Source organism: Gobio gobio (assembly GCF_949357685.1).
Source record: "Gobio gobio genome assembly, contig: scaffold_119, whole genome shotgun sequence".
NCBI lineage: Eukaryota > Metazoa > Chordata > Actinopteri > Cypriniformes > Gobionidae > Gobio > Gobio gobio.
This window is the reverse complement of record NW_027645686.1, coordinates 91742-118302: the sequence shown is the minus strand read 5'-3', so window position 1 is coordinate 118302 and position 26561 is coordinate 91742. Positions and strand designations below refer to the sequence as shown.

The window sequence follows — 26561 nt, the reverse complement described above, 5'->3', positions numbered from 1 at the left end:
TAAAGTTACAACGTTCAAAGTGTAAAGCAAAGGGAGATATTTGCTTTTAAAGAAATCCATTTCTAAGAACTACAGCAAACGGCCAGTAGGCAATACACACATTCCTCCAGGGTTGGTGACATCACCAGGCTCAATATTTACATAAACCCCTCCTCCGAGAATATTAAATAGGGGGGTCGGGGGCGCCATTTTGTATCGCGGCGCTGTTGTGGTATAGTTAGGCTGGAGTGTTGTTGCCGCGATGCAGAGGAAACGCTGTTATATTCATCCGGATTTCAGGTCTGGGGTACTTGCTTTGTTCAGCCTTCATAGGGACAGGGGTGCGTTGCAGAGCGTTTAACATACAGCATGTTATATGCATGTGTGTATGAGACAGAGGGAACAGGCGCGCGCAGGGCTCCCGCAGCACATCTCACGGAGGAAAACTTCCATCTTCGCGAGTTCAATGCCGGATTTGCACAACGTCAGCTGCATAAGACAAACACTGCCAGTGTGTGAATGCACGACGCGCGCGGGGCTCCCTCCCGCAGCACATTTCACGGAGGAAAACTTCCACAATGTTCGCGAGTTCAATGCCGGATATGCACAACGGCTTGTCCTGAAAGCTGGATTTACAAACAGAAGCTGTTTACGGGCCACAACCTGTAAGTCTGATTTATTTTTCATCAATGTGTTTTCCTGTAATAGGTTAATTGTACATTGTAGCAAGGAAGTAAACAGTTGACAACACTGTTCTGCAAACCAGTCTGTTAAATGCTCATTCATACTTAACGTTATCCGGACGAACACCTAACGTTACAAACACTAACGTTAAAATCTCAACAGCGAACTTGGCATTAGTGTAAATGATTCTTTGATTATAGCTTTTATGTATTGTTTATCTACAGGCTTGCTAAACATGGTTCTGTGTGTGATTTGGCTAACTTACTAGTAAAGCCAGTGTTTAGTGTTTTGGGTTAATAGTTCTTGCGACAGATATTTGGCTATAATCGTTCTAAAAATACAAAAGTAACAGTGCCATTCAGTAGCGATCACTATAGATCCGCAGTCTTTACTCTTGAGGACGGAACAGGTTCTGCTCGATCATCTTCACTAAAATGTTCTGGGTCTGATTCGGGCTCAGATTGGTATGGTTTTATTGACGCCATTGTTTCTAATACTGACCAAAGCACAGTCTACCGGTAAAGGTAAGGGGCGTGACGTTTCCGACAAACGTGCACTGCGGTTTGCGAATCACAACACACTGGGCCAGCTAACCAATCTGAGCCCATTGCGTATTTTTGAGGGACTGGCTTCATACAACCCGGAAAGCATCAGACCGTTTTACAAGGAGGGACAGAGCAGTGTAGAATAAAGGTCAAATATATGAAAAATAATGATTTTTTTTTTTTTAAACGAAGCATGAACACATGTTACAGTGCACCCCACAAACACAATCAAGCCTTCAAAAGAATGTGTTTTACCACCCTTTTAAATAAGATATTGGGTATAGAAAAGTTGAGGTAAATGGGGAGCAAAAGGTTGTAGTGGTGGAAATATGGGAAGGTGTTCAGAGTATTAGGGCCCGTCCACACAGAGACGCGTGTCACTGTATACGTATACATTTTTTATTGTATTGGAGTTTCGTCCACACGGATCCGGCGTTTTGGGAGACTGAAACCGCTATTTTTTGAAACCGGGTCCTAAAGTGGATAAATCTTAAAACAACACCCTTGCGGTTTCGTGTGTACAGCCAATCCGTATATTTTGTGAAACGGTGATGTCATCACACCACGTCCTGCGCGGGGAAGACTTGAAGGAATAAAACTACGGGCACTGGGTATGCGCACATCAATACTGCGTTGTTTAATTACTGGCTTCGTGTGGACATGGCCTTAGAATAATTCACTTTTACAATCCATGTGACAGGTTAAGCAAGGATAAGCTAGAAAATATTGGAGGAAATGGAAGTAACAAAGTGGTGTGGTGATTTTACACAGCACATTATGGGGAGTACAAATACAGATAATAATGGATTGATCATAGAAGACATGCTAGATTTGGGAGGATAAGTGTGTATCAATGACGGAAGCTATACAAGAGTTGATTTGTCACAAGGAAAATATTCAATGCTAGATTTAACTCTAGTCTCTGAATGTTTAGCTGGAAAATGTGATTGGAAAGTATTAAATCAAAGTTCAGTTGGTAGTGATAATTTCCCTATCAGCAGTACAATCAGTTTAGATATAGCACAAATTATGGTGGAAAGAATGCCAAGGTGGAAATTTAAATCAGCCAATTGGGACAAATTTAAGGAGTTATGTCATAACAGTAGAAGTAATAGGTAAGAAGAAGGTAAGAAGAAGGCTGGTATCAGGAAGAATGCTGTCCCATGGTGGAATGAGGAGTGTAGTGAGGCAATTAGTAAAAGGAATAAAGCACTTAAGAGAGTAAGAAGATTTAATTTTAATGATTTTATTAACTATAAAAAAGCACAGGCCATAGTGAGGAGAGTAATACGGACATCTAAGAGAAATTATTGATGGGAATTTTGCAATAATATTGGGGAAGATATTGAAATTAATTTAAGTTTGGAGTATGATAAAGAAAATGGGAGGAAAGCAAAGAAATAGTAGCCTTCCTGTCTTAGTATATAATGATAAACAAGTAGTATAAGACAGCGAAAAAGCGGAGGTACTAGCAGAAACATTTACTAAAGTGCATAGTAGTTCAAATTTGTCAGATGAAATGAGGAGGTATAGGGAACATATCCTGAGGAAGAACCCTCGATTATTGGAAGGAAAAGGACCATCTGGGTGTACTTTAGTTTCAGAGTTTACTCCGTATGAGCTGAAGAAAGCGCTTGCAGGGGTTAAACAAACTTCACCAGGAAGAGATGATATTTGTCATGAGCAGTGATGGGAATAACGGCGTTACAGATAAACGGCGTTACTAACGGAGTTATTTTTTTCAGTAACGAGTAATCAAACGAATTACTGTTTCTCCCGTTACAACGCCGTTAGCGTTACTGAGGAAAAAATGCGGCGTTAGTCGCGTTACTATAATTGAGCTCACTGAAGCGCTTTTCATCCGAACAGGCTCTCTGTCAGTCGGACCTGCAACGTGTGTGTGTGTGTGTGTGTGTGTGTGTGCGCGTTTATAATAATAATTTATTCTATTTAGTGTCCAATTCATTCATTTAACATAATATATTGGGGGCATCCAAGTTATTTGACATATTTGAACATTTGGGAAAAAAAAAAAAAGTAACGCAGTAATTACTTTCCCTGGTAATTAGTTACTTTTATAATGATGTAACTCAGTTACTAACTCAGTTACTATTTGTAAGAAGTAACTAGTAACTATAACTAATTACTTTTTTAAAGTAACGTGCCCAACACTGGTCATGAAATGGTAAATCATCTATCAGAGACATCATTAAGTCTCTTTAATAAGAAGTGGGAGTCAGGGAAGTTACCAGCTGACTGGAAGCATGGTGTTATAGTGCCAATCGCAAAGCCAGGCGAGGAGCATACACAACCAAATAATTACAGGCCCATTGCATTAACTTCAAACCTTTGCACAATAATGGAATGTATGGTAATGAACAGATTGGTGTATATCATTGAGAAGAAAACATTTTTTTTCACCATGGCAAAGGGCGAAACCCAATGGACTCTGTGCTCTGTTTGGAAGCTGAAATAAGAAAGGCACAAGTAAACAAGGAAGTGTTAGTAGGAGCATTCGATGTTGAAAAAGCTTACGACATAATGGGGAAAGAGGAACTTTTAATACAATTAGAAAGAATGGAAATAAAAAGAAAGAGTATATAATTGGATCAATAATTTCTTGTTTAAAATAACTATACAAGTTAGGGTGGGGTCTGAATTGTCTGGAATGGAACACCTCAAGGAAATGTTAGCAGTCCTATTCTGTTTAATCTAATAATTAATGATGTTTTTAATCAGCCGTGCATTGAATGAATTCCCGTGTTTCGCCAGGAGATGGCATCGACTCACACACTTTTTAAGACCAATGATATTGGGCCCACTCACTTGTATCGTCTCTAATTGCACGTCTGTTTACATACCCTGATAAACACTGATTAAACGCGTTAGTAGCTTTATTTTCACTTTTCTAATATTTTCTTCATATTCATTGAAAATAAATGCCTTTCCGATCTGATATGTGATGGAAAAAATGATCAGTGCGAGTTTGGCAAAAGGCAGATTCGAACCTCTGATCAATTTGCATCAAATCTTAAGGCCATGCGCCTTACCCCTAAACTATTGCTGCTGATGAAGATTGTGTATTCCGTAGGTGTGTCTTCCTTAACTTCCTATATATATATATATATATTATACTATATACAAATATAAAAAAAAAAAATTTAATTAAATGCTTATTAGTTACTTTATTATTCCCCTTTCCAAGTAAGTTCAGTGCCACACAAGTAAAGAGTTATAGGGTTAACTTTAAGCTTGTTAGCTCGTTTTTGGAGTAGTGGAGTAATGGAGAATGAGGGTACAGGGCGAAGTTAATTCATTCCGGACACGACTCTCACAGTGTGTTGAGAGTACACCGTCTGGTTGAGTGAGAGAACGATTCAAAAGCATAAGGAGTTGTTTCTCGTTTGCTCTCGAAATGCTCTTGCGGGACTTTGCTGTCATACGCCGATCGGGCATCGAACAAGCATATTCTCCAGTGAGTACACTGTAAAAAGGTTGCTGTAAATTTTACAGTAACTTACTGGCAGCTGGATGCCAGTAAGTTACTGTAAAAGTATTTACAGTATCATTACTGTAATTCAATTTACAGTAATAATAATGTATACTGTATTGATATTTACAGTATTAATACTGTATTTTTATTTACAGTACAAGTACCGTATTTTCATTTACAGTAATAATACTGTATATTTTATTTACAGTATGAATACTGTATTTTTATTTACAGTACAAGTACCGTATTTTTATTTACAGTATTAGAATTGATTTCCTATTACAGAATTATAATGTTCCTTTTCAGTCGGTCACTACGACGTACGTCGGTAATACCGACGAATTGGGATCACTTCAGAGAGCCCCTATCAGCTTCGAGAACTTAAGAACAGGCCAATGAACAATTGGTGTGCGAGATTTGCATCTCGCGCTCCGCCCCGCGCCGCGGGTATAAACAGGAAGCGAGAGCACCGCACTGACGTCATTCACTTCGGAGCCGAACCGGCGTTTGAAGTTGCAGAGACTGCTTTCCTGTCCTTCAGCGAAAGAGTATTTCTAGAACAGAGAAGAGGATCGTGTGCTGGTGTGACGGCGCTTTCCAGCGGGACCGCGAACTCAGCTGCAAGGAACAACTGCTGTTATCACAGCAAGCAAAACTGTTGGTATCGGTGGGCGTTCCTATCTTGAGTGCAAACACAGGCTGCACTATTCCCTGTGTGTTGCCGCGGTTTCCCTGGGTGCTTCAGCACTCTCTTAAAAGAGCGTTTCCTCACAAAAAGAGCAACACGGGTGTGACACTGCGTCTTTTTCAAGATGTCATTCCACCCGTGCGTTTCTGGATGCGGTCGTTCCCTCTCGCCCGCTGACGGCCACACTCACTGCATCACGTGCCTGGGCTTACAGCACGCTGAGGCAGCGTTTGTGAATAGCTCGTGTTCTCACTGCGGGAACATGACTATTGCGGTGCTTAGGTCGAGACTCTCCTACCTTCGGGAAGGCGGAGTCCCCCTCCCCATACCTCGATCTAGAGCTATCCCTAACCAGGATAGACCTACTTCGACGGATGAACGGGGTGATCTGAGGATTACGTTCAGGACAAACCCGCCTAGTGTCCCTACGCAGGTCCCTGAACCCTCTCAAGCACCGCTGCTGGTGGCGCCACCGGAAGAGATCGCTGGTCCCGCCCACGGGCGCCCAGTCATCTCTTTCGGAGCGCCCGCGGATGAGCAGATGTCGATCGCAGCATCGGAGGGGGAGTTCCAGTCCTCGGAGGATGAGGACTCAGCTGTACAGCCTCCCTCTGGGAGAGTGGCAACGGTTGAGTCGGACCCCGAGTTGACGGCTATGCTTTCCCGGGCCGCCGAAAAGGTCGGGCTTGTGTGGAACCCTCCACCACGTCCCGAACCTTCTAGGTTGGATGATTGGTTCCTGGGGGGGGGTCGCGCTGGTTCTCAGCGTCCCGCCCCAGTGCCATTCTTTCCGGAGGTGCATGAGGAGCTTTCCAGGTCGTGGACGACACCCTTCAGTGCCAGAAACAGACCTGGAGGCTCCTCCCTCCTCACTACCCTTGACGGTGGGCAGGCCAAGGGTTACGAGAGGATCCCGCCAGTCGAACGCGCCGTCGCGATGCAGCTGCGTCCGGCGACCGCCTCCGAGTGGCGTGGTGATCCTCGTCTCCCGTCCAAAGCTTGTAGGCTTTCGTCCAGTCTGACTGCGAAGGCCTACAGGTCCTGCGGACAGGCCGCGTCCGCCTTGCATGCCATGGCGTTGCTCCAGGTGCAACAGGCCCAGGCACTCATGGACATGCACGAGGGTAGGTCTGACCCAGAGCTCCTCCGGGAGCTCCGGGCGGCGACGGACCTCGCCCTCCGGGCGCCGAAAGTTACCGCCCGTTCCGTGGGTCAGGCGATGTCCACCTTAGTGGTCCAGGAACGGCATCTCTGGCTCAACCTGGCCGACATGAGGGAGACTGACAAGAACCGGTTCCTGGACTCCCCCATATCGTCGGCCGGGTTGTTCGGCAACGCGGTCGAGAATTTCGCCCAGCAATTCTCGGCCGCCCAGAAGCAGACGGAGGCCATTAAACACATCCTGCACCGGCGGCCCGCTGCTGCCTCCACCCAGCCGCCGGCTGCAGCACCTCCGCCTGCCCGTCGCCGAGGACGTCCTCCTGCGGCCGCCCCCGCTCCAGCCCAGCAGCAGCCTTCCACCGGCCATGGGCGTGGAGCCGGTCGCGGGAAGAACGTCCAGCCCGCTCAGGCCGCTGCCAAGCCAGGTGGCAAGCGCCGTCGGAAGAGACCCTGAGACGGGCCGCCCAGAGATGGAGGAAACTGCTCTTCAGGAGATGGCTGCAGCACCACTCCTTCCCCCGGTGGAGGGCCGGGGGAACCCCATTTTTCTTTCTGTTCCGCCACTGGCCCCAGTGCCAGTGGCACCCAAATTTTCAATAAAAGAGCAGTTTCTAACATCTCTGGGTGCCAAGAGAGCGTGTCTGGCGGTATGCTACGCTACCATGCCTCGTACCCCTCAGACACCTCTCTCCTCACCAACAGGGGGCGTCGGTTGTGCGGACGCACACAAAGTGCCTCCACACTCTCGCCTGTCCCCTCAGCGGATGCAGGTCGTGTGTCAGACCCAGACCCCTGCACGGACCACTCCCATGTCGTCCTGGGGCCCCTGCGTTCCGCTGCGCTGCCCCGCTCCGGGTACGTCCGTGGTGCCGATGATCCCGCTTGCTCGGTCTCTGGGGGCTGGCTAGCGCTCCCCAGCCCGTCTTGCTGGATCATCCGCACCATCAGACTCGGCTATGCGATTCAGTTCGCCCGGCGTCCCCCGAAGTTCAGGGGTGTCCACTTCACATCTATACCGAAGGAGGGCGCCCCCGTGCTTCAGGCGGAGATCGCTGTCCTATTGGCGAAGGACGCGATAGAGCCGGTCCCTCCAGCCGATATGAAGTCCGGGTTCTACAGCCCGTACTTCATTGAAAGGTGGCGGGTTACGACCGATCCTGGACCTGCGTTACTTTAACCGCTCCCTTCACAGGATGCCGTTCCGAATGTTAACCCAGAAACGCATCTTCAGGTGCATCCGTCCCCAGGATTGGTTTGCAGCGATCGACCTGAAGGACGCGTACTTTCATGTCTCGATTCTCCATCGACACAGACCGTTTCTACGCTTTGCTTTCGACGGACGGGCATACCAGTACAAAGTCCTACCCTTCGGGCTGTCCCTGTCGCCCCGTGTCTTCACGAAAGTCGCGGAGGCGGCCATTGCTCCCATGAGAGAGCGTGGTGTTCGCATCCTCAACTATCTCGACGACTGGCTGATTCTTGCCCAGTCGCGGGAGCAGTTGTGCGAACACAGGGACATGGTGCTCCGGCACCTCAGCCAGTTGGGTCTTCGGGTCAACTGGGAGAAGAGCAAACTCTGTCCCGTACAGAGGATCTCTTTTCTCCAGATGGAGATTGACTCGGTCGCCATGACTGCGCGCCTCACAGAGGAGCGCGTCCAGTCGGTGCTGAGCTGCTTGAGTACGCTCAAACGCAGTACAGCGGTTCCACTGAAACAATTTCAGAGGCTCCTGGGGCATATGGCAGCAGCAGCCGCAGTAACGCCGCTAGGGCTGCTCCATATGAGACCGCTTCAGCACTGGCTACACAATCGAGTCCCGAGATGGGCGTGGCACAGCGGGTCCCTCCGTGTCCAAGTGACACCGAGATGCCGCCAAACCCTCAACCCGTGGTCGGACCCTTCATTTCTATGGGCAGGAGTGCCTCTAGAACAAGTGTCCAGGCATCATGTTGTCTCCACGGATGCCTCACCCACGGGTTGGGGTGCCACGTACAACGGGCTTGCAGTATCGGGTCTGTGGACGGGGCCCCAACTGCAATGGCATATCAATTGCCTAGAGTTGCTGGCAGTTCGTCTTGCTCTCAGCCGCCTCAAGGGGTCGCTCAAAGACAAGCACGTTCTGGTCCGGACAGACAGCACAACGGCCGTTGCGTACATCAACAAACAAGGTGGTCTACGCTCCCGCCGGTTGTCCCAACTCGCCCGCCATCTCCTCCTGTGGAGTCAGAAGCATCTGAGGTCCCTTCGTGCTATTCACATTCCGGGCCTGCTCAATCGTGCGGCCGACGAGCTGTCACGGTTGCCAGTGCTTCCCGGAGAGTGGCGACTCCACCCCCAGGTGGTCCAGCTGATTTGGAGTCGCTTTGGGGCCGCACAGATCGATCTGTTTGCCGCCCACGACACGACCCACTGCCAGTTGTTTTATTCCCTGTCCGAGGGGACCCTCGGCACGGATGCACTGGCACACAGCTGGCCCCGGGCTCTGCGCAAATATGCGTTTCCCCCAGTGATCCTTCTTGCACAGACACTGTGCAAGGTCAGGGAGGACGAGGAGCATCTCCTCTTGGTAGCTCCGTACTGGCCCAACAGGACGTGGTTCCCGGAACTAGTGCTGCTCGCGACAGCACCTCCTTGGCCCATTCCTCTGAGGCAGGACCTTCTGTCTCAGAGACGGGGCACCCTATGGCACCCGCGTCCAGACCTCTGGAAACTCCATGTCTGGTCCCTGGACGGGACGCGGAGGTTCTAGGTGACCTACCGCAAGCGGTAGTCGACACCATCGCTTCCGCCAGAGCCCCCTCTACGAGACGGCTATATGCGTTGAAGTGGAACCTGTTCGTCGACTGGTGTTCTTCTCGCCGAGAAGACCCCCGGAAGTGTTCGATCGGATCTGTGCTATCTTTTCTTCAAGACGGGTTGGAGCGAAGGCTGTCTCCCTCCACCCTCAAGGTATATGTTGCCGCCATCGCCGCAAGCCATGACCTCGTTAACGGTGAGTCCTTAGGCAAGCATGATCTGATCGTCAGGTTCCTGAGGGGAGCGAGGAGACTAAATCCTCCTCGCCCTTCCTCTATACCCTCTTGGGACTTGACTCTGGTGCTGACTGCACTGCAGACGGCGCCCTTCGAGCCTTTACAGTCAGTAGAGCTTAAGATCTTGTCTCTAAAGACAATCCTTCTGATTGCATTGGCATCAGTTAAGAGGGTAGGGGACCTGCAGGCATTTTCGGTCGACGAATCGTGCCTGGAATTCGGGCCGGGTGATTCTCAGGTGACCCTGAGACCCCGGCCTGGATATGTGCCCAAGGTTCCCACTACTCCCTTCCGGGACCAAGTGGTGAGCCTGCAAGCGCTGCCTTCGGAGGAGGCAGACCCAGCCCTAGCTTTTCTCTGTCCCGTCCGTGCTCTCCGGACTTACGTGGACAGAACGCAAAGCTTCAGGACCTCAGAGCAGCTCTTCGTCTGTTACGGAGGACAGCAGAAGGGAAAGGCTGTCTCCAAGCAGAGGATGGCCCACTGGATAGTGGATGCCATCGTCTTGGCGTATGAATCCCAAGACGTGCCCTGCCCGCTCGGGGTTAGAGCTCACTCCACCAGGGGTGTAGCTTCTTCCTGGGCGCTGGCTCGTGGCGCCTCGCTGACAGACATTTGTAGAGCTGCGGGCTGGGCGACACCTAACACGTTCGCTAGGTTTTATAGCCTGCGTGTAGAGCCGGTGGCTTCTCGTGTGCTCGCTTCCCATAGTCAGCTTCACTGAAGTGCCCGTTCTAGTGTCGGCTTGCTGCGCCATTCCCTTCCCCTGGAACGGATACGTGCGCTTATTTCTCCAGTCGAGTTCCCCAGGATTGGCGAACCCTGTTGAGTCCTCCGCACCCCTCGGCAGTCGGATATTGCGGAGCGTCCGACGCCAGGTCTGGCACTCGTATGCATTGGTGGAACTTGTGTCAGGCTGGGTTCCGTATGTCGTGACTCCTACGGCGGTCCCATACGTGTATTCTCCACGGTACAGCTCCCTACGGCGAGCTCGTGTCTTTCCCTTGGCAGAGTTCCTCTGCCGTCCCAGTACGGTGTCGTCCCCCGCCTGCATTCGGCCGGGGCCTCCCCTGGGACTTTCGTATGTTGAGCTACCCACGGCCAGCCCATACGTCTCTTTCCACATGGTAACTCCCTCTGGGCATGATGTGGCTTCCGCAGCGTCCTTCGGGCACGCTTTCCCAGCGTTATCCAATCAAGTCTGCTGAATGGGTCTTGCGGAACAGCAGTATGACTCTTCTGGCGTGAATCTCCCCGCCCGCTTCAGAACGGGGTCTGAGGGGCTCTCGCTGGGCGCTGGTAGTGGTAGTAACTGTGGCGCTTTCCATAGGGATCCCAATTCGTCGGTATTACCGACGTACGTCGTAGTGACCGACTGAAAGGGAACGTCTCGGTTACGTATGGTAACCCTCGTTCCCTGAAGGAGGGAACGGAGACGTACGTCCCGTCGCCACAGTTCCTTCCATCACTGCTTGGCCGAGTCACTGGTTCGGCTCCTCAGTGAAAAACGTCAGTGCGGTGCTCTCGCTTCCTGTTTATACCCGCGGCGCGGGGCGGAGCGCGAGATGCAAATCTCGCACGCCAATTGTTCATTGGCCTGTTCTTAAGTTCTCGAAGCTGATAGGGGCTCTCTGAAGTGATCCCAATTCGTCGGTATTACCGACGTACGTCTCCGTTCCCTCCTTCAGGGAACGAGGGTTACCATACGTAACCGAGACGTTTTTTACGATTTGAGTTTAGCTTAATTTACTTTAAACAAAATTAATTTGATTTGAATCTACATGCCATAGGTAAGGTTGCAATAAAGTTGATGAAACGGATCTAATCACAGCGGTCAGTTTTATTTAACACAGAACTCAAAAATACTCAGAAAACAAAGGAACAAAACAACCAAACCAGACACAGAGTTTAAAAAGACAAAGCAATTAATGAAATTAACAACAGGTGTAACTGATGATTAAATAATGAAAAACCACTACAGCACTGTAAACTATGTTTTTTACCCCCCAAAAATTAATGAGTCCTCATGAACATTTGTCATTAAAATATGCTGTTTAATTGTTTAACATTTACTTTAAAAAGTACATTTTACAAATGTGTTTGAATTCATCCCGTGTATTTAACATGGCTAAAAATGTAAACATGCTGAAAATCAGAACAAGCCTTCAATAATTTTGCCAATCGAAGTCAACAAGCTCTCTGATGAAAGATGCCACAAGGGGATTTAGGCTGGCGATTTTTCTCTGGACCCTTTTTCCAGATGTCAGGCTGATCTGTGATTTTGATTGGCATTTGGTGCCATCAGGGTTTATTCTCAGAATGAACCTGCAAGCACAAGAAAAAAGACTTTTATCAAACCAATGCTTTCCCAACAGTCATAACATGGTGCTGTATGCACTTTGATGTTAATAAAAGCCATATGTACTATATGAATAAATAATTAATTGTACAGTGTAGACAGATTATAATGGAACTTTGCGAGATTGCAATTAAAACGAGGGACACATTTTTAGTGATTATAAAGGGACAGCTCTTTGCGTGCTTTCTGCCATGCCAACTCAAACATCCAGTAGCCTAAGCTTGATTTTCTGTTAAAATTAACAGTGGTTTGTGAATGAAGATAATTTATCGGGAAACACTTATTTGATTCAGTACGGTGACCGGGAGGGGACATGTTCGGTTCACTTAGTTTTGTCGTGGCCACAACATATAAACTCGTGGAAACGTGATAATATGTGGTTGCCACGAGATATTAATTCGTGGGAATATCATATTAAGTCGTGGGAACGTGATAATTAATCGTGGCCACGAGATCATTTTGTTGAGTTGACGACATCATGTCGTGGCCTCGACTTCATATTTTGAGAGAACGACATCTATTTCTCATGGCCACGAGTTATGTTTAGGGAACCACACCGGTCAGTATAGCCTACTGTAACCACAGCAGTCGGAGATGGAGATGACTGATGAATAGGGCTGGGTAAAAAATATTGATTTCTCGATTTTAATAGATTCTCACTTTTACAAAACAATATTGATTCTTAAATCCCAAGAATCGATTAGTCATCCTGTTTTCAGTTAAAGGGTTAGTTCACCCAAAAATGAAAATTCTGTCATTAATTACTCACCCTCATGTCGTTGGACACCTGTAAGAATGAAGATATTTTAGTTGAAATCTGATGGCTCTGAAAGGCCTCCATTGGCACAATGCACGGTTCACTCTCAAGACCCTTAAAAGGTACTAAAGACGTCGTTACAAAGTCCATCTCACTACAGTGGTTCTACAATAACTTTATGAATCGGCGATAATAGTTTTTGTGCGCAAAAAAACCCTAAATAACGACTTACATAGTGATGACGATTTGATGACATGAAGCTTCGAAGCGTTATGAATCAGCGAGCCGAATCATGATTCGGATCGCCTATCAAACCGCCAAACTGCTGAAATTTGGCGATTCAAACTGCTCATTCGACTCACTGATTCATAATGCTTTGAAGCTTCATAATGAACGAATCGTTCATGAACGATACATCACTAATGCACGCCAACACTCATTTGGCGTATACATTCCATGAGATTGCACACTCGTAATATTGATAGGCATTGTCATGAGATCGTGTTGTTTTTGTCTGTGTGCTTACGATGCATATGTGACTTTAGTGCAGACTGAATCTGAAAACTACAACGACAAGTCGGCAAACCACAGTTGAACCTAAAATTAGCCAGGTTCCTATGTATTATGATATGATGGTAAAATCTGCAATGCGTTCGCACAGATAACTTGCAGTGTTTGCACACAAACTGCGCAACCATCTTGACTGTTGCTTTTTTAAACCATCTGCTAACGATATAAGGTTAACGTTTTAATATAAGAGTCATATAACGTCATATAATCACCAGCTTCTGCTTACCAGTTTCCTCAGATGACGGTAACCGCCAGAAAATAACTCCAGAACACCTCTGACGTTCCAAATGGCGGTTTTAACAGCAAACTTTAAACAAAAACAAAAGATTCACTTCAAAATACTGTTATTACAACCTCCATCTTTAGTGTTGCCTCACTTTTCGGTATTTTAAGATAGTTTGCTGTTAACGTAAAGTCCTCCTGCTTAGCTAATTTACATTAAAGTGGTAGAGGAACATTAAAATAGCTTTTTTCCCCCGTTTCACTAACTATTAGTCAATGTAAACTTTATTCACCCCGTTGAAGAAACGTTAAATCACAAGGACGACGGCAGTCATGTAACTAACCACCCGCCTTGACAAACAGGCAGAAAAAAAGGCTCTTGACAGGAATTTGCTTAACTCACTCAATTTGCAGCACTGGTTCATGTTAGGTTGTTGTTAATAAGTGAATGCATTTGAAAATATCTCAGTTTTACATAAAATAATGACAGAAATAATACTAACCTTTTCGTTGAGTCTTTCCTCAGTTGCCCCACCAACCGAAAAAAAAAAACTTGAAAAGAAGTCTCCATTGTCATTGGTCAGATTTTCGCGGGCATTGTCGCTACTGTAAATCGATTTACAGTAGAGAATAATTACAGTAGTAAACATATATTTTCCCATAATCCTTTGCTATTAACAGTATTATACTGTTGGTACATTTAACAGTATTATACTGTACATATTACAGTACAATACTGTTCAAATTACAAAAATCCGTTACAGTGAGTACATCTACTGTACACTCGTTATTGCGGTGCATTGTGGGATTGAATGAGTGCACTCAAAAACGTTCACTATTGTTTCGGACACCACTACAAATGGATGTTCACTCAAATAGTGCCCTATTTAAGGGTATAGGAGGCGATTTCGAAGACAGCCTCTGAGTTAAGCACATGCACCCCAACTATGAAAAGCCATGATCAATGGAGCTCCGAAATTACGATTCACCATGGCAACAGCACCCAACAAAAAGACGTTCCCATATTTCCGGGTCAATATGTAAGTTTAATTCTTAATTATTTTAATTAAGTTTAATTTTCATGGTATCCAAAAGGCAAAAAAAGAATGTGGCAGCAGCAAAAAATTTAAAATAAAAACATAATTCAATCAGGTAAAGCTTTAAGCATAAAATGTTCACGGGTTTTACATTTTAAATAAACATCATTCAGTGTCCAATGTGCAGCAGCTTTTCCCACATAGACCCTTTTCACTGTGATGACGTGTTTTAACAGTCATCAATATCATAAATCCTTCAAATAAAGATGACCATAAAAAATTTAAATAAATGTATTTAACAGCTGTGGTTGTGGTTATGGCATATATCTCGCACTACCATCTGGCAGCATCCTTCCATCCCACACAATAATCCGTTTTCAGAAAGTGTGATGATGGGAATATGAGTGTCATCAATGCGTCCAACCACTGGAAATCCTAAAGGAAATTCTATTTATTAGGATGCTTCTAGAGGTTAATCAAGTGAACGTCAGGATCCTGTATAAAAGGACATGCCATTTTTGTCACTTTGACAGTGTCCTCATGATGAAAATATAAGCAATGAATGAATGTTCCTGCACTGCAAAAATGCTTTTCTTACTATGTATTTTTGTCAAGTGGCTGATAATTTAATTTGTTTTAAGTAAACTTTGCTTACTTTAGATTTAGATAAAATTTATAATTTTTTGATATGTGTACATGAAATATGACCAAAATACTCAGTAAGAAAAGCGTTTGTGGCGTTTGAATGAATGAATAAAGTATTTAAACAGCTGGCGCTTTAAAAAGGGGGAGGAGACTGAAAGAAACTCTGGGTTTACCAAAGAAAACCTGCTCCAGACCAGGTTAGGTTCACAGAGTATAGTTACCCTGGTAACTGACTCTGAGTATCAGTTACCTCTCTTTTAGAAACGCACTTGACTTACCCTGCTTTCTCGGGTTTGACATACCTCCCATTCTGAAACAGAAAACCCAGAGTTTCCCTAATTTCAGGGTTAACATACTCAGAGTTTCCACTTAACCTCCTTTCTGAAACGGGCCCCAGATATATTGTATTCCTATTGTTTATTAGTTGTTTACATACCACAACATAACTTTCCATAACTTCATACCATCGTAATATTGTAATACTGCCTGACAAATGCTATTAAAGAGAAGTTTGAAGAGGATTTCCTTCTCCTGTGCCTGATTCTCTTACCGGAATCATTGTCCATAATTGTCCGTCTGCAGAACTGAAATGAACTAAAGTTGCTGGAGGTGATACCCCGCAACAATAATGATAGAACGCGTTTTAATGAATGAAGGTAAAACAATACAAATAATGTTAATGAATTAAATATGTATAAAATTACAATGAAGTTTTAGTTCACTCTTACATGTGGTTTAATGCGGCCCGCAGTGAACTTTACAGCTAATAGAGATATTCACGCTCTTTTTTTTCTCTTCTTTTTTCTCTTTTTGCTTCTCTTTTAGCACATTTACCTGTGATATAACACCAAATATAGAACATTTATACACAAGACCAGCATGCTAATCCACAACAAACTGATTAATGTAAACTGTAACTGACTGTCATAAAGCTTTGAACGTCGAGCACTGACGTCACTGCCATTACACGACAGGCTGAGAGACGCCACACGTGATCCAAGCAGGGCCGGCCCTGACCAATTTGCTGCCCTAGGCAAGATTTTACTTGGTGCCCCTTGTAAGGTTTAGCACTACATGTTATCACTCTAAGTTGTGGAATTACTACTGTTTTATTTTTGTAATGCATTGATGTTTTTGTTTTTATTTTCATTGTTGTTGTTTTATATGATGTCCAGTCCATTCTACCCCGTCATTATGTTCACGATATTACTATCATTATTTTATTTTTTAAAAGGCTGATGATAGTTAAACTATACAAAAATAGCACCTACGCCACATTACAGCTTAAACACAAATAGCAAGAGTAATAGCATCCAGCATTCATGCACAAACTATTCATGGAGAACTAGTAAAAGTGTTTGTTTTCCAGTAGATGGCAGCAATCTTCCACTAAACTATGCACATTCATGTTTTCACCATGAATTAAACTGAGAAATGTTGATATTTAATGTGAATTTTAAATAAAATGTTGCTAGTTTAAATAAACCAGTATATGAATATCATTACTAATTTTGGCAAATACATTTTAAAATTGCCATATGTCCCCTTAAAACTGCACAACTGTAGACTAAAAACATTAGGCTATTAAAAAAGTGATATTGCATGTGTTTTTATTTACAAAATTACACTGGCTGTGGCCTCTCGAGAACCCAGAACAGCTGTTTGCATAAAGTTTAAGGTAAAACTGGAATGAATTAGCGAACATAGTATTTTACTACTATGCAATTAAATAAACTGTACATTCATTCATCAATAAGCCTACATCACGCTACCTCTGTCTTTACACTGCAAAAAATGCTCTTCTTATTTAGTATTTTTTTCTTGTTTCCAGTCCAAATATCTAAAAAATCTTAAATCAAGATGTATTTACTAGTAAAATGACATTAGATATTTTTTCTTGTTTTCTGGGGGGAAAACACACTCAAATGAAGTGAGTTTTTGCTTAAAACAAGCAAAATTATCTGCCAAATGGGGTGAGAAAAATTATCTTATTTCTGTTTGGCACGGAAACAAGAAACAAGATTTAATCAGAAACTAGATTATTTTTCTCACCCCAGATAATTTAGCTTGTTTTAAGCATAAACTCACTTAATTTTGATTTTATTTTCAAGAAAACAAGAACATATATCTTATGTCATTTTACTTATCTAGTAGGCTAAATGCATCTTAATTTAAGAAGTTTTAGATATTTAGACTAGAAACAAGACAAAAATACTAAGTAAGAAGAGCATTTTTGCAGTGTATCTCTTATCTTCCCTGCATCAGAGGGCTTCTGTCTTTTTTGACACAACAATTCGGCCATCCGTCATATCAGGCAACTTTCACCGTGTCTACACCTGGAGCGAGCGGCCAAGCACCGTAAAAAATGAAAGCAATCCTGTCTACATTAGATGCGGCGAGAGGCGACGCGACACAACAAATTCCCAACGTTAAACTGATCACGCGTTATATTTCTGACGCACTTCAAGTAGCTCGGCGGGGGAGATTGATGAGGCGGACCGGGAAGAGGCGGGGCACTTAGTTAAGTTAATATTTCGAATTAATTTTAATAAAATAGTATCAGTAATACATTTTGGCGCCCCTGTGGATGAGTGGCGCCCCTAGCATTTGCCTATTCCGCCTATGCCACGGGCCGGCCCTGGATCCAAGTGAGCAGTTACGCTTTCTCCACTGGGAAGAGATACAGATCCTCTCATCTTCCTATAATAAGACAATCTCTGGTTGTAACTCGTAACTAGAGATTGCTCAAAACGGCACACGAGTCAAAAGAAGTACACTTTGCAAGTCTGTGTGTTTGACTGTGTGCATACGCTCATGTTGGCTTAAAAATGTATACTTTCGGCTTTAGTGTGAATGAAACATCTGAGAGTCAAAGACTCTTCATTGGATGTGTGATTATACATAGTAGAAAGAGTTCATGAGGACAATGATGTTCAACTCACCCGTCACAGAGAGAGAAACAGCAGAGCTTGATTGTGATGAGTTTGGTCTTCCAGCTCTCCGTCCTCTACACCAGTACTGACCCTGATCAGACTCAGCAGCTCCTCTGATAGTGAGAGTGTCTCCGTCTACAGTGTAACGCTCAGACGTCTGTAACTTTACTCCGTCTTTATTCCACTCATATCTCCAGCCACTGTGATCAGACTTTATCACACAATTCAGATTGACTGTCTCTCCAGTGAACACAGATCTGTCTGGAGTCACAGTCAGTGTAGATGTGGGTAAAGCTGAGAAGAAACACAGAAACACAAAGTGACTCAAACTCTCTCAGTGAATAAACTGATTGTTCAGAAAGACCTTCAGTGCTAAACGCTGGTTGTTAATGGGAATGTTGCTGGTGTAAACCCTGCAGTGAGTGAACTAACCATCACTATTGTGTCCTTGAGTAAGGCATTTGATCAAGGGTTTCCAGAGGGATTTTCTCCAGTTCATGGTGTCATTCTGTGACAGTAATACATTACACTGGTCTTGGTCCTGTGGTGATACATATTCTTCTACCACAACTAGGGATGCACCGATCCACATTTTTTCACTTCCAATCCGATCCCGATACCTGAATTTGATATCGGCCGATATCGATACTATTCCGATACCAGAGCTGTATTAATATTATTACTATTATTATCATTATTGTTGATTTTATATGATGCTGAAATAAACTCCTCTCAAAAGACAAGTATGATATGTACATATTAGGGATGAAACGGTATGGAAATTTCACATCACGATAATATTGACCCAAATTATCACGCTTATCAATTTATATTTGAAAATCAACAAACAACAAATAAATCAAGCAGCTCTAAGCACTTTTTAAAGTTAGATTCTGTGGGATTTCCTTCCTTATAATGGCCGTCGTCAATGGCAATGCATAATGCATAAATCTCTAATATTATATCTCTAATCTCTAATATATAATCTCTAATATTATCTCTGTAAATATATTCTCAAGCAATATTCTCATCAGTGTTCTATCAGCTATGACTCATTTAAATCTAGCATATTTTGTGTAAGAGCCCATACAGTATTCCAGTGAAACAAAGCATATATTTTCATATGATTTGACAGTTTATTTTATTAAATATCAAAAATCCAAAAGGTGTACATCATACCTGACACAGATGAACACTTTACAGTCCGTTCTTTGACTAATTCATTCTCTTCAAATGCCATTTAAGTTAGAAATGTGTATATCAATGTTTTATGTAACTTAAGAGATGGTCCCTAAATTCGAGAACGTCAAACAAGCGTTATGCCAGTCGTATCCACGTATGCGCTGTGGTTCTGCTGTGTTTGTTTGAAACTATTTTCGCTGCTGAAATAGAACAAAAACTGTCGATCACTGTATGATGAATGAATCTCCTGCGTACATCGCACACACATCTCTGCTTTGAGTGCAGATTTCAGTGAGTGAGAGCGGCGCTCTGAACAAAACTCTGCTAATCTGAACGCCTCTGATTATTATATCCATAAACTCAATAGAAACACGTGTGAGTGGTTATAATGCGCAACGTGATTATAACATTATGGTCTTCTCAAAAGCAATCTAAGTTCAAAGTGGCTAGTGTGAGTGTTGCACGCCACAGCTGAAATACACACGCAGATGACGATTGTTAATGTCAAGCCCTGATTATGATCTCTTAAATGTAACCCTAGTCCTGTCTGAACAATGTTTGATTGCGTTCGTTGTGTTGTACGACGCGAGGGAGCTTCCACCTCTCTGAATTACGGTTTTGCCAACATTGTCTTGCTCTGCGGTGTTTCCAGTGTGAAGTATTTCCACACAGCTGACATGTTGGCTAGCCACAATGCTGCTCAATGCTATCCTGCTATCTGGCTGCAAACTGCGGAATGGATTTCCTGAGCGAGGCGTGTCTCATAATCTGTGTCTCATTGAGCTCTGTTCAGGAAATCCATTCCATAGTTTGCAGCCAGATAGCAGACAAGCCGGCGGGAATCACTTTTGGAGTCATTTCAGCAGACAACGTTAAAGCACAGACATGGTGCATTCTCCGCAGGTTGGATCGGGAAAATCCGATACGTGAATTACACTGGTATCAGTCCCAATACTGATACTGGATCGGCCCCATTCATTTCCTATGGGGGTAATTTTTGACCCGAAGGTCCTGAATGTGACTATATATTTTTTTTTACGACCACTTAGACTTTTGAAATCGTGTCCCCAATTTTTTTGGGTGTTCATATACCAAGTACCAGTAAAGTCACCAAGATTCGGACCATTCCGATGAAGCTACGATTTCTAACATTTATTTATAAAACGCAAGATCCACTATAGTGGTAAAAATGTGCTATTGTGTGATAAAAATGCTCAATGTGTCCACCGGATGGCACCGATCTCATTTAAAAAATAGTTTTCATGAGGCCTAGGCTTGACTATAAAATGAAATACAGCTTTAATAATAATAATAAAAAATTATTAAAAAAAATATATATATATACATTTTTTATTATATTTTATATAATTTATATAATTTTATATAATTTATTTTATTATATTCAATGGGAAAAATTGGTCATAATTATTGCATAAATATTAATTATAAATCATAAAATTATCTCAAAACACCAAAAAATAAAATAAAAAAATATTGTTGAACAAAAATATATTTCATTGATTTTACTCAAATGTTTTTTTATCTTAATCCCGCCCTCCGGGTCATTTTTGACCCGAAGGTCCTGAGTGTGACCCATAAATGAAGAACCCCAGAGGGTTAAAAACCGTATAAGAGTAAAAACATGACAGCCAGACATGATGTAAGCAACACAGCTACAACTACTAACATTGATACTGGGTGTGCGCATTATCAAGAATGAACAATAGTCAATCGTATTGGTGGCCCCGAGGAGCCCCAAATAAAATTCTGCTTAGGGCCCCATAAGGGCTTGGGCCGGCCCTGGTTGGAGGGCTCAGGTTTAAACAGGAGCTGTTGCATCCATTATCAGAATATGTTGACAGGAGAACAGGTAATGCTGCTGTACAGTAGATACAGAAATATCTTCGGTGATAAACTTTATGTAATTGTTTACTCATTCGCATTACATGTATTCATATTCTCTGTAATATTTACAGTATTTCAGTTTTCAGATACGGTTTGAAAAAAAAAATAATGTCATGGAATCAGTACAAAATGCATCAAAGCATTTCTTATTCTGGATCCAGTTCTTTGTAAAAAGGCAGATTTGACGCAGCCTATAGAAAGACAACACATGGCACTGGCCATAGGCTACAATGACAAGCAATGGTTCACTGATTCAGTTCTGCATTGTGTATTTTGTTGTCCATTGTGTAATGATTGACTGAAAGAGCTCATATACTTGTTTGCAAGTTGTGTTTTTTGAAGGCAAATATGCTTTTGTTGTATATTTTAAATATTTTGGAGCGGTTACAGCCTTTTGCAAACAAAATGTGTGATTTTGACCATGAGTGCCACTGTTTAGGCCTGTGTGTGTGTGTTTACCGTTTTGAAAATGTGGAGTTTGAGTCGAAGTCGACAGCTGCACCAAAGCAATCAAGAAAAACTGTAATACAGGCTACAGATGGCACATCAGAAAATACACTACATTAACTAACTTATGAAAAATAAGATGCATAATATTTGTAATATATGGTGTGTTATCAAAAGGTGTGATGAAGTTATGAAATGGTTTTGAGCTAGAACAGAGTTTGCTGATCCAGTAAATGTTCTCATGTGTCAGAGACTGAATCTGTACTGTACTGACCTTTACAGATGAAGGGTGAGTTACAGTAATATATTAATCTGTTTATATTATCACATGGCACTGTAATGTAAAACACTGTATTTGATGCCATCTGTCTCCCTTCATCTGATGAATCTCAATCTGATGTTACCCCGTCATCCACTGTTTCCTCCTTATACTCTATTCTGCTCGATGTTCACAAATTGCACATCTCTCTATCACACACACACACACACACACACACACACACACACACACACACACACACACACACACACACACACACACACACACACACACACACACACACACAGGGGTTTTTGTGAAATGTGGGGACATTCCATAGGCGTAATGGTTTTTATACCATACAAACCGTAAATTCTATCCCCACACACTGCCCCTGCCCCTAAACCTACCCATCACACACACGCACACACACACACACACACACACACACACACACACACACACACACACACACACACACACACACACACACACACACACACACACACACACACACACACACACACACACACACACACACACACACACACACACACACACACACACACACACACACACACACAGTCATTCATTTCATTTATTTATTTATAAAGCACAAATAAACACAACAAAAGTTGACCACTGTGCTGTACAAAGAACAGTAATAATAAAAAAAAAAAAAAATAAAGAAAGAAAATAAAAAAATACATCACTAAGTTTGAGTTAAAAAGAAACCATACGTTATAATGAATGGAATGCTAGATTAAAAAGATAAGACTGTAACTTTGATTTAAATTCATATATTGACGATGCAGACCTCACAGATAATGGAAGTCTATTCCATATCCTGAGACCGGCCACTGAAAACGCATGGTCACCTCGCAACTTCAATCTTGTTCTAGGATATGACAGTGTAATACTGTCTGAAGATCGCAAACATCTTACTGACTTATTTACATTTAAAAGATCTGACAAATAGGAAGGTGCCAGACCATTTAACGACTTAACCCTTAATCGTCCCTCAAGTAGGGTTTACGTTTCAGTCCCAACTTTTACAGAGCGATTGCATAAGGAAATATATTTTTTTTACATGGAAAACTATATATCATTTTTTTATTTACTTCTCAACTATACATTTATGCTGTGTTTTTGTGGGTATTTGGTAGTTTTTTACCTATTTACTGCACAAATACTTAACTCTTAATACTTAAATTGGCTCATTAAAAAATATATTTTTATGAAAAAAATCACTTGAATGATGATCTTAAATAAATATAAATATAAATAGTTTTTGGACATTGCTCTATGTGTTAGGGATAGAATACCGCCATCTGTAGGTTTGTGGAAAAACTTTAGGAATTATAGTGAAAGAGAAAGAGAGTGCAATGACCACATTATCCACTAAAGGTCCATAGGGAAGTTATGCAAAAGTTAAGCTGCCTTTCATTTTTCTTTTATTTGCCCTTTTCCCTCTTTTTCTCATGATTGTTCCATGTTGCATTTGTGCTCTAGTATTAGTACTTCATTTATGTATGAAAATCTTTCAGATTTATGCCAGTTTTGTTGATTTTATTACTCTCTGTTGCAGTCACACACGTGTGTGTTTGTGTGTGTGTGTACGTGTGTGTGTATGAGATAGAAAGTTCGTTCTACTTTGTGTTTATGCTCTAGGACCAGACCTTGATATAAATGTGGACATTTTCAGACCTTTAGAACAACCAAATCAAGCCCAGATTTTTTGTGCATGTTTAGATAGATTATTTAGCAAAAGTCACAGAGTCTCATGGCCCTGAGATGAAGGGAACACTTTTTAAAAATGGAGGAAAAGTCCAGTTGGGTCAGCTGGACCCCAAGGGACGATTAAGGGTTAAAAACAAACAACAACATTTTAAATTCAACTCTATAATGCACTGGCAACCAGCTAAGAGACGCTAATATCGGAGTAATGTGTTCTCGTTTACGAACCCTAGTTAAAAACCTGGCTGCGGCATTTTGGACCATCTGAAGCCTTGAAATAGAGGATTGGGGTAATCCTATATACAAAGAGTTACAGTAATCCAAGTGAGATAAAACAAAAGCATGTATGACTCTTGCGAGGTCTTTAAAAGATAGAAAAGTTCTAACTTTAGACAGAAATTTAAGATGGAAAAAACATGACTTTACTCACAAATTTATATGTTTGTCAAATTTAAGGGACAAATCAAGAACAACTCCCAAATTTTTGACAGTTGGTTTGATATAGGAGTTTAGTTTACCACAATTTATATTTGGATTTCCTTTTCCCACTGAGGGCCCAAAGACAATTGCTTCAGTCTTACTCTCATTTAAGAGCAAACAATTCAGAGACATCCAAGATTGTACATCAGCTAAGCATGCAAGCAGTTCTAAGCCTTGCTTGTCATTATGTTTTAGGGCTAAATAGATTTGGGTGTCATCTGCATAAAAATGAAAATATAGTCGTTAAAAAAATGTATCCTGCAAGTTCTATAGAAACTATGCCTAGAATCAATAAATCTATAGATGTACCAAATGATTGATTGATCAACCATTAAGATCAGTGGATTAAATAATAGACAAATGTATTAAACTGAACGAGAAGAGATGCAAATCAAAAGTTTGACAGTAAGAGCTTTATGAAAGGCAGTTACTGTGAATCAAACATTTATATGAAACACTTGTTTTTGAAACGGATACTTTGTGGTTTTTTGTGAAACTGAAAATGAACTGAAACTGAAAATATGCTGAAATGTTTGAGAAAAGTGCACTTCTGATGATCTGTTGTGATATTAGCACTAAGAGTTTTGAAAATGAACCAATTGCTTGTGAAGATTGTGCCAAAGCAATAAAAAAACTAAAATAATATTTCACATCAAACTAACCTTCACAAAAAGAAAGAAAAGCAAACGTGTGTTATCTGGGAACACACTCTGGTCTTGGTCTGGGTTTGTGGTTTTGACTCGACACTGATCATCTGTAATTCATCATTCTCTCTCTGACTTCAGCACAAAACTCATCTGGACTGAACTCAATCGCTCAAGGCCTTTTCTATTCTCATGACACACTCAACACAAATAAAGCCTTTTAATCAAGAATTTTAAATTCAATTAATTAATTAAGTTAAATGTAAGTTTATTTATTAGGTTTATAGATTATTCACTTCAATTTGATGGATTTTTACTATTAATTGAAATGCATAAATCTTGAATAAAAGGCTTAAAAATGTTTTGAGTCGTGAATATCTCCTGTAACTATAGTGACAGTGACTAAAGTAAATATCAAAGATGGAAATTCACAATTTACATGAGTTTATAATAAACCAGAACCTCCACAAAACACACACAAGACGTGCAGTGACTGAATAATGACTAAAAGTGGATTTCTTCAGTCTCTTCTAACAACAGATGTGGTTGATAAGTGTTGAAATATGGATTTAGATGATCATTAGACAGATGTGAAAATGAAGACTCACCTGATGCAGTCAGTGTAACAGCATCACTGATGTCTGATGTGTGTGAGTCTGATCTCTCTCCTCTACAGGTGTATTCACCACTGAGAGACACACGCGCTGTGAAACTGAGCTCTGCTGCTTTTGGTGTTGTATAGTAAGGGTTTCCTTCTGTTGGTGTTGATGATGTATAGACAGATTTTCCATCTCTAAACCATCTGTATGTCCACTGAGTGTTTCCTCTTCTCTGTATGTCACATGTGAGAGTGACTCTCTCTCCTCTGAACAGATGCTGATCCGGCTTCACCTTCACTACAGGTTTCACTGAGAAACAGAAGCAAATATTGAAAAGCATTGCAGTGTCGAGATCACTGTCAGGAACTCAAAACTTCTTCATGAGGAAAACACTATAAATTAAAAATATAGTTTGCTTGTGAATTGTAATGATTACATCAATATTGTATGTAAGTGTTGGTAAGAACTAAACGAATGTGATATATTTATCCAGTCTGCATGTCCTTTGTGTTATTGATCTGCCTGTTCTGACCAGTAGATGGCGCTGTTTACAGTCAGGATGCTTTAAAGAGCTGAACTTCTATCTGTCTGTTCTCAAGCTCTTTTCACTTCCAGTCCTTCCAGCCAAACCACTGAAGGAATAAAGCTGAGCATCTTAATGACACTGTGCAGAACTCATTTCTGTTTCATACAGTGGATTATGAGCTCCTGAACTACTTTACAACCGCAGGACTGTTTGATTGAATAGCAGATTTCTGTAATGTTTTGCAGCAGAAGGAAATACAGTCAGATGATTCTGAGAAATATGCAAAACATGGAAAGAGACAAATGTGGATCCATGAAGACAAATAAACTACTACAACACATTTAACATTAGTTAATAATAATAATCACTGCAGTGATGTACAGTACCTTGAGTGAGTCCAGACTGAACGAGGGCCATCAGCACTGAAAGCAGAAGAAACACAGATATGAATCATTTCCATTCATTCAACACAATGTCAACCACACACTGAAACATGTCTAGAGTTTATTCTACATGAACTGAGAGTGTTTTTCTGTTCTGATGCTCATTCATATTGAATCCCAAAGCTGCCAATATTAAAAATAAATAAATACATAAATAAATAAACAAATAAATGTAAAAAAGATTTAAAAAAAAAACATATATTATATATATATATATATATATATAAAAGCAA

General features: G+C 42.2%; 1 protein-coding gene across 1 annotated transcript in view; it reads right to left on the bottom strand.

The window, feature by feature from the left end:
- The window catches only part of LOC307122418 (Fc receptor-like protein 5), a 77697-nt gene that overhangs the window by 39024 nt on the left and 12112 nt on the right, over positions 1-26561 (bottom strand). The window contains exons 2-4 of the mRNA XM_079846403.1: positions 26272-26307; positions 25369-25668; positions 18116-18400 (exon numbers count right to left, since the gene is read on the bottom strand). Of these exons, the coding sequence (XP_079702529.1) occupies positions 18116-18400; positions 25369-25668; positions 26272-26307 (621 nt within the window). The remainder of the gene's footprint in view (positions 1-18115; positions 18401-25368; positions 25669-26271; positions 26308-26561) is intronic.